The sequence below is a fragment of the Excalfactoria chinensis genome, chromosome 2 (assembly GCF_039878825.1).
Source record: "Excalfactoria chinensis isolate bCotChi1 chromosome 2, bCotChi1.hap2, whole genome shotgun sequence".
Taxonomy (NCBI): domain Eukaryota; kingdom Metazoa; phylum Chordata; class Aves; order Galliformes; family Phasianidae; genus Excalfactoria; species Excalfactoria chinensis.
This window is the reverse complement of record NC_092826.1, coordinates 36,631,908-36,644,893: the sequence shown is the minus strand read 5'-3', so window position 1 is coordinate 36,644,893 and position 12,986 is coordinate 36,631,908. Positions and strand designations below refer to the sequence as shown.

At 38.9% G+C, this 12,986-nt stretch overlaps 1 protein-coding gene across 2 annotated transcripts in view; it reads right to left on the bottom strand.

Moving 5' to 3' along the window:
* Positions 1-12,986, bottom strand: part of LOC140247967 (DGAT1/2-independent enzyme synthesizing storage lipids) — a 31,315-nt gene that overhangs the window by 17,035 nt on the left and 1,294 nt on the right. Inside the window, exons 1-5 of one of the 2 annotated variants that reach the window (XM_072328204.1) lie at positions 11,163-11,307; positions 10,967-11,067; positions 8,480-8,644; positions 2,616-2,809; positions 469-529 (exon numbers count right to left, since the gene is read on the bottom strand). In XM_072328204.1, coding sequence (XP_072184305.1) covers positions 469-529; positions 2,616-2,809; positions 8,480-8,644; positions 10,967-11,067; positions 11,163-11,182 — 541 coding nt within the window. In that variant the 5' untranslated portion in view covers positions 11,183-11,307. Of the gene's footprint in view, positions 1-468; positions 530-2,615; positions 2,810-8,479; positions 8,645-10,966; positions 11,312-12,986 lie in introns of those variants that run through there. The other variant, XM_072328203.1, reaches the window with a different exon arrangement.

Sequence of the window (12,986 nt, the reverse complement as noted above, 5' to 3'; positions counted from 1 at the left end):
CAAACAAGCTTGTGCAGAATTTAGTGCTGCATTGTATAACAACTACGGACAAAATAGGTTTCAAATATTATGAAGTTTAAGTGTAAGCACAGAGATTTAAGAGGTTATTTAAGGGAACTGTTATCTGCAAACCTTTGCTTCTTAACAGCAAAAAACCTAGAGTCAGTCTAGCAGTTATCAGCAGAGCAAAACAATATTCTAAACCTATCTGCCTTTTTCTGGTAACTTTTTTCCTTTCTTCTACTTCTTTGTGAAAGCACATTGTCATATTGAGAGTGACTGAGATGAGCTAATACCACATTTAATGCTGACAATAAAACCTGGTCATGTTCCTGAATTGCACTGGCAAGTAAACCTCAAGAAATAAGGCTTTGTCAACTCTCAAATCTATATGAGATTATTTCTGCAAAGATAGGCTAAACACATATGGAAAAATAAACTACGAAAGAAAAATATAAAATATCTTACTTATTCCTCCTAATGTCCTAATGCCTTCTCGCACATTTTGTGTAAACATAGGAATGATGGGCTAGGAGGGAAAAAACATATTAAGAATTTAATGAAGATATCTAAATAACTGCTACCTCACTTAAACCTAACACATAAATCAAATTCAAAGATGTTTGTCAGATAAGGACATATAGAGAGCAAAACAAGGATTCATTAAGTTCTTCTGCCACCTTCTGCCATGAAGTTTCAGCCTTGAGAACACTGTGAGGTTTCCCCATGTTTATTTTCTTAAAGCAGAACAGGATTTCAGAACCTATGGAGCATTTAATAAGCCTCCACTTGTCTAGAAGTACTTGCACACCTGTGAATCCTGTTGTTAAATGTCTTGCCTAATTTGTAGTTGCACTTAAAGTCTTAATTCACAAGACTGGGACCCTAAACTTATCTGATTCATCTCTACCATGCTGACTATTGCTTTGCACGTGATGTGTCACATTCAGTACAGGTCCATGATTCATTTCTGCTGATGAATGTTTGGAACAGGGCTATTATTTCAAGCTTCTATTACTGCTTTTGAACTTGCAAACAGCAGTCATGATTTGCAAGAATGAGGTGAGGGGGGAGTTTCTACTACATGATTTATATTTTTTTCTCCAATATTAATTTACAACTAGTGATCAAAACATAGAAGGCTAAGATTTTCATGCATCCATATTCTTTCAGGGTTAAAAAAACCAAACCATACAGAAATGAGACTTTTCATACAGGCATCAAGGTGACTAAAAAATGAAGTCTGTAAATAATCCAACGCAACTATAGAGAATTAAAGAAGTGCAGCTGCCTAAACCAGATGGTAATAAAATTCCTTATTCCAGAACCATTGTCTTTGGAAAATCTGACTTGCAGAAGTTGGTTTACATGACAATATTTCTGGCAAACAAACTGCTGAAATGAGACAATCTGAAGAAGTTGAAGGTCCCAGTGCTAATATTCAGGCATATTTTTCTTTCCACAAATAGTTATACTCATGATTAAAGGTGACTTAAAGTTCCTCTTTAATATAAATACAGATTTATTTATTTTTTTCATCAATTTCATTCTGCCTCCAGTACTGTCCCTATTATTCTGCATCTCCTCCATAAAATAGGGGAAAATGAAGCTGCATAATCTTTATGAGTGCAGAAAGGGAACTGAACATACATTCAGTTAAATAAATATAAGCAGTACAAGCATAGCTGAATTACAAGTATGGAGTTTCGTATGCTACTACAAAGTATTAGTAAAATTTGAAGCTGTTGAAAATATCCTGTGTAAAATGTGTTACATTCCTCCAGGTTAAAAGTAAAACCCACTTAAAATTTGGTCTTAAAAATATTCTACTTAGGTATAAAATCCAGAGATTTACGTAGTCCACCTTTGGCCGTGTTCAAGCATGAAACTTGTGGAGTGATACCATTTCAAATTAGGTATATGCAGACCTATAGACATATGCATACATCTTTCAAGTATAAATATAGAATGAAAGAGAATGGCAAGTGTTATTAGAACAGTTGCAGTTCAAATATATTTCATATTTATGTGCATTCCATAGTTGGTCCCTTACAAATAATTGTGCCTACTGATCACAGACAATGCTTTGTATCAGACAGAACTGAAGAGGAAACATTTCATACTAATAAGCATCATCTTTTGCTTCTGCTGTATGCCCTAAAGATCCCTCACTAGCACAGAAATACCAATGCAGTACATAATGTCAGTGCTTCTAGTATGAGTACAACAGCAGAGGCAGGTCTGCTAATTTACAGCCTATTTCAACAGGAGAAATAGAAATACAGTGTGTGGCTGCTGTCTGGTTATTCTGGTAAGAGGCTGAGCTGGAACAACCCCAACCAGGCAGGTGGAAAACGAGTTCATAATCTAGATATTGTCCTTGCTTTCACCTCTTATTCTTTTAAACTCTGGACTTCTTAACCACAGTATTCTTAGACGACTCCAAAACCTTCCTATCAAATGGGACAAGTCTTGAAATTTAGTTACAAAAGCAAGTAGGTTGTATTCATGTCACTCCGCCATCTAACACCAAATATTTCACAATCAGAACAGCTTCCCCTAGAACAAAGAAATTAGCATTTTTTTGCTTCTCTTCTGTGATACATTGTACTTACCACTTTTGCATCAATGGCCACCTGGGCAAAGCCCTTTCGATTACCCCACATAATAGCATATGTTTCATCACTAAAGAGTGCTTCCCGAACTCCACCTGGAGAAATAGCTAACAGATAGCCTTTCTTCAGAGCACTGACACACACTTCTTTTGGTCCATGCATAACGCCAAGTACTTCAATAAACATTTTTAAACCTGCAGGGTAAGATCAATATTAATACAGAAAACGTTAATTCATACCACCAGCAAGCACAAATTCTCAAGACAGAACACAGTGGCTAAAACTTGTCTAATAGTCTAATATCCTAAATCAAAGATATTTCTAGAAGGACTGACACAAAGTTTTGCTTGTAAATTTCAGTTTAAGAAGTTGAAAATTTAGGTTCTCTGTCATGGTGAAGTCAGATGCTACCTCAAAATCAGCAACAAACTGGAAATAAAAAAAACACAACAGTCAATTACTGCATGCAACATTCAGAGTTGCTAAGGCTTCTACGGTGTGCCTTCTTTTTGCCCAAGCTTTACTTTTCAAGCAATGTGATATAGTCCTAATAAAGTCCAATAAAAGAAAATAATCAGCAAATGATGGTGTGGTATTTTTTTGGTAGCTTCAGCACACACCAGGAGCAGTCCATGCACAAGGAGGAGAAAGACGAATGAAACATTTTTTATTGACTTCTCAGCTCAGTCTGTGAGCATCCAGGTGGCCCCTCACAACACAAAGGGACCTGGAGAGCCTGAACTGCACATATACAATTAGGTGAAGAGCTTTCATTTATTAAAGTTTAAAACTGTAAAGTTACATAAACTCCTCTTATCTTCAGCATGAAATGTCATACTTGGCTCTTCAAGGAGCAGCAGAACATCAAAAACTGCTTACAGATATCAGATGGACACATTTAGACCACTAGCTCAATTTAGGCAACTGGTATAACGAAGAAGAATTAGCTAAAAACCAATTATGTTCACTTAAATTAATGTATTTTAAACGCATGTAGTATTTGTGTATACTGCATACTGAAACGGGAACTTCAGATCACTGAGCAACATGGGAAGGATTACTTCTCTTTCTTAAAGTTTCCCACGGAGCCAAACTTAACTCAATCAGCCACAAACAAAGCTACAGAACTGAACTAGCCAAGTTTAAATCTCAGTAACAGATCACCAGGTTGTTGTTTTTTTTTACCCTCGGGTTAGCAAATGAATATTTGTTATTATGAACACACATTTGTTATGTATACACACACAGCAAAAAAGATTCCAAATCATAGTTAAGACGACAGTGTTCTGTCTTGTCTTACTGACCATATTAAACAAGGACTCAAAGAGCAGATCATGAGGCAGCACATCACTACTCTTAGGTAAACTCCAGTCTCTAACTAATCTTTGTAGGTGATGTGATAATAATGTAATGATTCACCCCCATGCACTGTCAGCAGTTATTGGTAAGCATGACACTAGAACACAAGCTCTGTTGTAGCTCTCATAGTTTGTTTTACCTGCCTCACATACTACACACAACACCAGCAGACCTCAGCCAGCGGTATCTGCACAAAGGACTACTGAATTAGTGTTCCTCAAATGATTTCATTTCTCTTAGGTGCTTTCCTTTTGGGATTTTAAATAGATGATTTTTACAAGGTTCTACATTCCCAAACTCATTAAAGTGCTTTGAAATGTACCTGGTGGTATGAAGCTGCTTGTCTCTCATCTGTTTTCTAACTGTACATTCAAGAGAGATACAAAGCAATATTAGTAAGGGTAGGAATGTAAAGGAAGAGAGACTCCAAGGAAGCAGAAGTTGTGAAAATAGTTTTCCTTTCCACTGTGGAAAGGAGGGACAGAAGTGACAAGAGTAACAATTTCTGAATCTGTACAGTTCATAGGTCATAAAAAAAATAGGAAAAGAATGTGTACAGAATACAGACTTTATTTTGTAACAGAAAACAGTGGTGAGGTTTCAAGCCTCTACAATGTTTCTCAGTCGTATTTTCCCCTTGACATTTAGCTCAGAATATAAGGCTTTGTATCACACAGCCCGGCTAGCAAATCATACGTTAATATTAACAATTCTGCTCCAGCAGCAGAACATGGCAAGCTAGAACAGCAGAGAGAAAGGAATTAATCCTGTGGCCCAGAAGAGACAGCCAGGACACCCTATGCCAAGGTAAGGGTCATCACAGGGAGATAAAAAACACCAAGACAGTACCTGCCAATAGCATGAAAGTCACCAGGAACCTATTTTTTTCCGCTTTAAACAACAAAAAATATCCTAAACACAAAACCAGAACGTCATGGTATGCTAATTTTTCCAAACATCAAGAAATCCAAAATTAGTTTTATTCAGCAGTTCAATCTAGACAGCGTTCCTTGCACAAGCACACTCTTCTATTCACCCCCAACACCATCCTCTCACAGAAGTCTGAAAATCCTTTAGAGAGTACCTACTAAATTACTTAACACTTATCTTGAAGCAATTATGCATTACATTAATTTCTGTAACTTAGCTCCAGTGATATGGGGTCTATCAGCTCTCTGGTAGCAAGCCAGCAATGAAGTCACTCAAGATTTTCCTCCAGACAACCTTGAGAAACACAGAGAGGAATCATCCGGGTCACTAAACCCAACCTTCCACAGCTGTTTGCAACTGTGCATGTATATCTGCAGAACAACTAGTCCACAAGTGACAACAAACTTCAGAGTACTCTGTCTGAGCAACAGAAAAGAAGTCACAGCTCCTTTCCCATGGGACATATCAGGACAGAGACTTTGATCTCTATAACAGCTGGCAACCTTTTAAAGACGGCTCCTGGATGACTCTAGGAAGCAGATCATATAGAGGCCAAGGGAGTAGAACACAAGTGAAAGCTCAGCCCTCACTGCATTCTTCAGCAAAAGATTTTCTTTCAATTAAAACTTCGAGAAATCAAAGTAATCCTGGGCATTACGCAGCTGAGAATCTAAAAGGACCAAAAATCACCAGATTTTTATTTCTTTTTTCCTGTGACTAACCTCTAGTATTAAAAGAAAAACATAGAGGAAAAAATAAGCCCAAGGATTGTATTTCGTATCTTTCTGCCCCCAAAACATAAGCAACAGAAATATACACAGTATTAATATAGGTTGAGACAAGCAAACAATTTTCTTCTGCATCTACACGAAAGACAGACACATTAGGCAATCACATAGTCAAGGAATCACCAAGGTTGGAAAAGACCTCCAAGATCATCTAGTCCAACTGTCCACCTATCACAAATAACTTCCCCACTAAACCACATCCCTTAGTACAGCATCCAAACGTTTCTTGAACTCCTCCACAGATGATAACTCCACTACCTCTCTGGTCAGGCCATTCTGACCACTCTTTTGTAGAAGAAATTTTTCCTTATATCCAGTCTCCTCTGATGCAACTTGAGACCAATCCCTCTTGTCCTGTTGTCTCTAGTTGCACAGGAGAAAAGGCTGACTCCTACCTCAGGACAACCTCCTTTCAGGCAATTGTAGAGAGCTATAATGCCTCCCAAGACTCCTCCCTAGACTGAACAATCCCAGAGCCCTCAGCTGCTCTGCATAAGACCTGTACTCTAGACCCATTACAAGCTTTGCTGCCCTTGCCTGGACACACTCCAGGGCTTCAATGTCTTTCTTGTAGTGAGGGACCCAAACACAGTACTTGAGGTGCAGCCTCACCGGGACTGAGTATAGAGGACCATCACTTCCCTATTCCTGCTGGCCATGTTTTTTCTGACACATTAGGATGTCACTGGCTGTCTTGGCCACCTGGACACACCGCTGGCTCATGTTCAGGTGAGCATCAACCGACACCCCCAGGTCTGTTTGTTCTAAATAATTTTCCAGCCACTCTGCCCCAAGCCTGTAGCACCGCATGGGATTGTTGTGGCCAAAGTGCAGGACCCAGCACTTGGTCTCATTTAACTTCATCCCATCAGCCTCAGCTCAGCTATCCAGCTTGTCCAGATCCCTCTGAAGGACCTTCCTATCCTCAGGCAGATTTATACTTTTTCTCAACCTAGTGTCCTGCACAAACTTACTGAGGGTTCACTCAATCCCAGGTCATAATTAAGATAACGAACAGGACAGGCCCCAGTACCAACACCTGGGCAACACCACTCATGACCAGCCATCAGCTGGATTTAACTCCAGTGTTTAACAGGAAATTCCCTGTATCTGTCAACTTATGCTTGTTTGACCCGTTACAGGCTCATGCATCCCTCAGAGGGCACAGCAACATGCTACAAATACAATCCAGTTAATCATAGTTAAACTAGTACAAAAAGTGACTGACAAGGAGGAGGCAATGACACTACATGTTAACAACTGCAAACTGGCACATGTGAGATTCAGGTTCATGGACCAAGCTATTCCCTCACAGCTATTCATAACATATTTACGAATATTAACAGAATTATCATTAAATCATCTTATCCAAGTATGCCTTCCCTCCATTTCTCCTAAATCAAGTCAAGTAAATTTTGGTTAATTACAATATCTTCTGGAAAGGCATCCAATTTATCTGAAGTCTCAAGATCAGAAAGTCTAAGTACTAGTACAAAAGGATGGCCATCTTTCTGGTTTGATTCACAAAAGAAGCCCCATCTATTTAGGCTGCCAGCCACAGAGTATTGTACAGTCTTCAAAACAATCCAAAACAATTACCTGGACTCCCTGGGCTTGTCTTCCCTGAACAGCCTTAAATCATTCACATAATCAGAGAACTATCCAGATTGGAATGGATCTCTGAGGGCCGTCTAGTACAGCCTCCCACTGCAAGTTGTCCAACTGGACCAGCCTAGTCAGGGCCTCAGCCAGCAGTGTTTTGAAAATCTCCAGGGATAGAGATCCCCCAGCTATTCTGGGCAATCTGTTTAGGTACTGCAGATTGCCCGTTGCCTATCATCCTATTCTTGAGTACCTTTCAGAAGAGTCAAACTCCATCTTTTCTGGACCTTACAGTTAAGTAATCAAAGACGGCAGTAATATCTTCCTCCACATTTAGTTCTTAACACCAAATAAATAATGTGTGCATCAGCCTCCAGTCAATATCCTTCTCAAGCTGGGAAGTACAAAACAGGACACGGTACCGTTGGATGTACTCTCACAGGTGGCAAACCAAGAGAAAGAATCACCCCCTTTAACCTACTGGCTACACTCAGGCTGAAAAAGGCCAGCACACAGTTAAGTTTGCACTGTGCCTTTGCAACAAAGATGATCATATTCACTTCGCTGTCCACTAGAACGCTGAAGTTCTTTCTGACAAAGTTACTTTCTACCCAGACTCACATCTGTCCCGTCACATGAGATTACTTCAACCACAATTCAAAACTTCATATTCACTTTTGCTGAACTTCATGATATTTCTACCAGTTTCTGGGCAGTAACTCTGAATACTAGCTCTAATCTCAGAGTATCAACCACATCTCCAGTTTGGTATCATCAGTAGATTTCTTGAGAGTACACTCCAACTCACATTTGATTAACAGATTAACAGTCAGGCCTAAATACTAACAAGCATATTATGGAGTATCAGCTACTAATTAATACCGAGACAAGTCTTTCTCCCACTATCTTAATCTCTTTGTTTCTAAACACTCTAAAGTTATTACATGCGTTGCCCAGATTGGAGTGCAAACCATCTTCACACGGGAAATACTCCATAGTTGCATAAGATTGTTCTTGTTTGATAAGAACACACTCTTAACTGAGAAGAGTTGTTCCAACAGACTAACTAAACTTGTCTGAAAGTCTGTTCTGAAAGCTGTATTTTTATACAACAAATTTCAATAACTGCAATCTAAAAAAAAGTTTAAAGAACTCCCAAACTGGTTGTTTATAATGAAGTATTACCTGGTAATCTAAAGACGAAATGATCTGCTACTACGTGGCAGTATCTCTTCCTTCGTATAAGAAGTCTAGCCATGAAATAAAGATAGTCAGCAGGACTAGCTCCATGATAAAACACAATAAGTGCTGGTCCTTCCGGAATATTTTCATCCCCATGAAGTTCATAACCTGTTAGGAGTTAAAGGCATAATGGATATCAAAGCGTGATACAATTCTATCCTAAATAAACCAATTTGCATCAAGTTGGCAAGATGAAACCAGTATCTACCCAGAAGTGTTAGAGCAAAGTGACTGCTAAAATGCCAAGAGCTGTCTTGCAGCATTTGCTAAGTTGCTTTCACAGCTTCATGTTTACAAGCCTTATTTAAAGCTCTATTTAAAGAGAGAACAAAAACAACAACAGAACCAACAGCCTCGCTCTGTTCAACTATTGCATAATTTTATCCTTATTTTTTTCAGTTCACTGCCTTCAAGGCTGTAGTTCTCTGAATCAATCATTCAAGATAAATCAAAATAAGGACTGAATAGGAGTGTTGAAACACTACTGTTTCAAGCTATTACCTATCTTTCAAAGTCAAGTTCATTGCTGCAAGCAACTGTTCAAGGCAGTTTAACATGACAACACCCATTTATGTGTCTTTTTTTATTCCAAGGTATGAAACTCATCTTTGTTATCGCTCTCTCTCTCAGAGTTACACAGTTACAGAGTTACTTTTCCACCACTTAGCACCAAGAGCTGTTTGGTACTTTATATGCTTAACTGAAACATACAGGAACACATACAAGTGTCAAATTTACATTACTCATTTATTCAACAGTGAAAAGAATATTCAGTTAACACAAAAAATAATAAAATGGACCAGTTTACAACACATTTAGTTATATGTTCCGTTAACACTGAACAGTTGCAGTACTGTTGTTTTTCTCTAATCCCACTCCATCCGAAGCAATCAGGTGTACAAATCCCTTCTTCCACCACCACTGTGCCGCCCCCCCTTTTTAAACCTCAGTATTTTTGGCTCTTCTCCCACTGTTCTATTTTCGATGCCTGTGGAGATGCAACCTATTACAAACATGCATCTACCTACCATATGTACCAACACAAGCTATCACAAACTGTGCTCCATGCTAGCTGAGCAGAACCAGAATGATACCTGTGGCTAGCATTTGCATAATAAAGTTACAGGTATCACATACAAGGTTGGGCTTTTGTTTGGGGTTGTTTCTTCTTTCTTTTTTTCCCCCCCTTTAATGTTTTGAGTTCTTCCTGTGACATAATGATTAACCAAGTAGCAAAAAGCTTTAATAATAATAATAATAATAATAATTAATCAAACCATTTCATAATTTACTAACAGAAGTGGAAGCAGCTGACAGGGCAGAAAGAAAAGTCACAATAGTAGATGAGGGGCTGGATAAGAATCTTTTCTGCACAAATAAAAAGTCAGACCTTATAAAAGAGAAGTTACTATGGATGAAAAAAGCCAAGGCCTTAAAAAAAAGTATGAAAAAAAGTAAACAGCTTTTCATTATGAAGTGAGCACTTTAAGCTCTTTGATGTAGCTGTTGATTTTGATCTAGCGTACTTTCTCGGATTCAAAAGTTAGATCTTAGTCTTACAAAGCCTATCTGATACAGCCGCTGCACCATCTGGTTATCAATGCCTTGAAAACCCTCTTTCTTTTGACTGGAGAACAAATAGAGATGATTTTCAAGACGGATTTGTTCTTTATGTAAATTGCTCTTAAACATCTCTTTCTCCTCTAGACTGAATGGTTCTGAAAGAAGCTTATGATTTCCTTAGAAAGAAGTCAAATCACTTATTAAGTCTATCTTCAGAAAAGATATAACAGCAGAGGGACAAGGAGCAGAGCCCTTAGTTTTGCCATTCTTTTACCCCTGAAAGTGAAAGTAGTTGTCAAAAACACATGGAAAGAAAATACAAAAAGCAGGCCTCTGCGAACTGACTTGAGAGCCCAAAAGTGTTGAAGTAGTAACTAGTGAGCAAACTGACACCAAGTGCCCCTTTGAGACAACATTTGGCACAACGTCAGTTGCATGCAGTCAAATTACGCTAACAAATGTAGAGATATTAGCTATTAGGGAGCTAGTACTTGGCTTCAATTGTTTACACAGTCAACCTGAAAGAGAAGCAAGAAGGTCCTATTTTTTTGTTTGTTTGTTAAATAATTCCTGAGACACAGCAAATTAAATTAATTTTTAATATATATATATATATATATATAAATAGCATTTATTTGGCTAAGTAAAAGGAATCTGTAAGCAGCAAAGGAATAAAAGCATAAGACAAAAATATACAGCCAAGAGAGTCTCAATTCCCTTTTTTTTTCCCCCCAGCTCTACAACAGTTGAAGAACCACTGGCAGTCAATAAACAGCAACAGCAATTAGATGTAAACTCATAATCCTCACAGGTAAAGCCAGAAGCTGAGTGTCAGCGCTTTTTAGAGATAAATCAGATTTTGCTTACCATGCCATACTCTCCCATGTCCATCCCATAGGTTAGCCAACATTTCTTTTGCACCATACCAAACATCACCAGAATGTCCCTCATTAAGTCCACTCTTCCTCCTTTTATAAATATGAAGAAGGAGAAAGGAAGCGTTGAAGCAGAAGAAGAAGATAGCTATTGGAAGTATAAAAGCTATTGCAAGTGGAAAAAGCACCCATGAAAGGTAGACTCCATAACTCAGATAGTCTTCAGTGTGTTCCACACCAGTCCATTCTCCGAGTAAGTAAGCCAGGAAGGTTAAGTAGGACGTAGGTATTGGTCCTTCAGTAGAGGATTCATTGCTACCTATCATCTTCCGCTTAACTAAAAGAAAAGAAGGAAAAAAAATAAAAATAAATAAATAAATAGATGAATAAATCCTCAAAGAAAACAGACAAACTTGTTTAATCACACAAAAAAAACTTATTTGATTCATATACCATAGGAACTGGTACAATCTCAAATCCACTGCTATTAAAAAAAACAAACCACCAAACCCAGCAGACATGACTCAGTAACAGCGCAGCCTCACTCGTGTAGAGACCTTCAAATGCATCTGCACGTGTACAGAGAGTAAAATATAAGTCCCAGAGTGCAACGTAGAGAGGCAACATGGAGGAGGAGGAAGACGGATCACAAAAAGTTCTCTAAAAGCTTTAAGCGCTCTGGTTTTCCTGTGTCTGTGTATTAAAGTCTTCTTCTCCCAGGGCAGATTTTGAGATGCATCTCTCTGGGCTGATATTCCATGATTCTGGTTCTACTTCTCTAATCATTTGTCTTACAAACCTGAGACAAACTGTATGCTTGGCTATATCTTAGCTGGAGTTCTACAACAAGAGGAGTAGCACCTTGGGAAAGCAGTGCTGAAGAGTAAGACTTGACACTGGGATGTTTACCAGATTGTTATGGGCTTCCCCCACGTGTCCCACCTACTAGCCAGAAAACAATATGAAGAAATTAGTTCTGGCACAGAAACACCTTCTTAAAACTCATAGGTGATCATACAACTTGAAAGATAATTCGAAGCAATGCATTCCTTCCTATTACATGTTTAACCGTTCACAGCTTTCTCCAAACACCGAGTACTCAATCAAGTAAGGTTTAAGTCCTGCCCACACATGCCAGCCTTGCAAAACATGACCGGGCTTTCTGCATGCAATGTTAGATATAAAACTGCAGCGATTGCATTTGAGGTATTACAAGCCTGCTTGCAAATGTATGCACCAACTGGTAGCACAAATAAAAATTGTTTGTTGCCAACCATGCAGGTAATATCTATCATACTTCTTTCCCTTAGGGGCAGACAATCCTACTGTGAAAGACCTGCTTCCTAACCTTGAAAGGATCATAAAAACATTCAGATTGGAAAGAATCCCTGGCAGTGCCAGCCCAACACTTTGTCTGCCAACGAGTTAGATCAGGTTGCTCAGGGTCATGTCCAATCCAATCCTCGCAGATCCCACCACTTCTCTCAGTCACCAATCCAGCATTTGATCACCTTCATGGTGAAGATGCTTTTCTTTATTCTGGTTGGAATTTCCCTCGCTGCAATTTGTACCTGTTGCCTTGCATCTCTTGGCTGAAAAGCATCTAACCCCAACAATATCCACTCATTACGAAGAGCAGCAAGATCCCCTTTAAGTTCTATAAGCTAAATAAACGCAGCTCCCTCCACCTCTCCACAGACACCTGATCACCCAGTATCACTGGTGGCCCTTCTCTGGACCTCCTCCAGGCAGCCAGTGCCTTTCTTGCGCAGCAAGGTTCTAAATTGTTTGCATGGTTTTGTGAGTAATGAAAAGAGGCAACAACCACTTCCTTGCTCTAATGCCATGGTTTTGTTCACATAGCGCAGCATGCAGACAGCCATCTCCACTTCCATTTGGCTCAGTGTCCAACAGACAAAGATATAACTCCCTATAACAAGTCCAGCATAAGTTCTGAACTCTACAGGAATACTCTATCCAGTCTAACCGTGACTTATGTTACTGCCACATCT